Source organism: Sphaeroforma arctica (genome assembly GCF_001186125.1).
Source record: "Sphaeroforma arctica JP610 unplaced genomic scaffold supercont1.230, whole genome shotgun sequence".
NCBI classification, from domain to species: Eukaryota; class Ichthyosporea; order Ichthyophonida; genus Sphaeroforma; species Sphaeroforma arctica.
The window spans coordinates 77,127-79,088 of NW_014040328.1; the positions used below are offsets into that span (position 1 = coordinate 77,127).

At 47.3% G+C, this 1,962-nt stretch overlaps 1 protein-coding gene across 1 annotated transcript; it reads right to left on the minus strand.

The window, feature by feature from the left end:
- Window positions 1–786: 786 nt before the first annotated feature.
- On the minus strand, window positions 787–1,938 carry SARC_04216 (hypothetical protein; the record flags this gene model as incomplete). The annotated part of the gene is made up of 1 exon (XM_014301970.1): window positions 787–1,938. The coding sequence occupies exon 1, from the start codon at window positions 1,855–1,857 to the stop codon at window positions 787–789; it is 1,071 nt and encodes a 356-aa protein (XP_014157445.1). The 5' UTR covers window positions 1,858–1,938.
- Between the last annotated feature and the right edge of the window lie 24 nt (window positions 1,939–1,962).

The following is a 1,962-nucleotide window of genomic DNA, read 5'->3' on the forward strand; positions in this document are numbered from 1 at the left end:
ATATATATATGTATATATGTATATATATGAATATATATGTACAAGTCTGACAACTGACTAAGTACTGGATGGGCGTCTAGAGAGAATAAAGGTCGAGGTCGAACAAACTCTTAACAAACATTACAATACACCCAGTGCACCCCACGAGCATATACCAACAGTAGCATCATATAGAAGAATATAGTTTTTAAGATTAATACATTATACATATGAAGGCTTAAGCAATGCACACATACAGCCCACACACATTTCGACAGATTTCACCGCAAATCCTTGCAGCGCGATGGTGCAAGTGGACAACTCTCCGTCTGCCACTTCAAGTATCTGAGGCATCAGATACCCCGACAGCACCAGCAGAAAAGCAACACAGTCTGGACACAGGCGAAGCGTACCGTATATACTAGGGACAAGCTTAAATGAACAAAACACGCAGACACCACAAACAACATTCATCCACGTCGCAAATCCTTGCAGCGTAACGTTGGATGTGGTAGACTCGCTCGGAGGAATGTGAAGTGTCCAAGACACGAGTATATACCACAAGCAGCATCGAGGAAAACAGTCAAAGTGTTTAGACAAGTGTGATACACATACGAGAGATCAGCTTTCGCACACACACAACACGCACACATCGCGACAGGATTCACATAAGTCGCGAATCCTTGCCGAGAATCGTTGCATGTTCATACGTACAAGGGATCAACACACACACACAACACACACACATCGCGACAGGATCCACACACGTCGCATATCTTTGTCGAGAATCGTTACATGTCCATACGTTCATGGTATCAACATATACACACAACACGCACACATCGCGACAGGATTCACATACGTCGCAAATCCTTGCTGCGCATCGTTGCAGGTGGTGGATCCTCCATGTGCATAGTTATGTACCTTCACCGTGTACGCGCACTCTGTCTCATTTATGGCCAGTGTCGTGATTAGCATCTCTCCCCTCGGCGATGGCTTAGCTAGACTGTCATCGTAAACACTAACGTGTGTGATAGTGTCAGTGCTGTATTCCGTTCCGTATTGCATTGCATCGCATTCAATGTCGTCCTCGATGATGTGCTCCCACTCGACATCGGACAGGTGCTCATAACGGGCATTGTTACCCCCGGGGTTGTTTCCAAAACGATTCAGCACGTTATCGTGAACGGCAAACGCAGTAACCTCATTAACACCACTCTCATCAATCCTGGTGTCTGATGTGTGACCTGTGAGCAGTTCCGCTGCATGAGCATGGCGGGTTCGTTCAGAAGGTCTCGGCGACACTCTCCCGCCTGCTGGAGGTGTACTGGTATTCTCGCTCGATATATGATATTCATGCGTGACTGTGGTGTCCCTGTGCTTAACACTAGCGCAGTTTTCGTTGTTCGTTGCACTGGCACGGCTACACATGGTACAATCAGCTATGCCGTCAGGCTGAGTTGCTGTTGCACTTCTACTACCACCCGCACAATCAAATGCATGACATCGTTCAGCTTTCAACAGATCATACTCCCCACTTACAGTAATTTTGATATCGAGATTGCTGTCTCTTCCACCGCTCTGACAAGCCTCCTTATTCTCACCTTCCTTGCCCTTCCCAATCGACACGACATGCTCGCATCCTGTGAAGAGATGCCCATGATGTGTCCCGTTGAGCACATGTTCCAAGTAGTCGTGCCACACAGGTCCATCGCCGTACCTACCGTTGCAGAAGACTGAGCTTGTGGAGATGTTCGCTACAAGTGCGGCAACATTGCCCGAGTCACTAAGTGAATCTCCGAACACATACAAATGGACAGTCTTCTCAGACGGTTGACTACGGGTGCTGTTTGACAAGTCCGGATTGCCAACAGCCATAGTCTACCAACGGCAGTGAATATAAAATGTGTACGTGTACTGATCGTTCTGTAGGGTGGATGTATGATGTTACTGTACGTGCTTGTCTGCATGTGGCGTATGTAC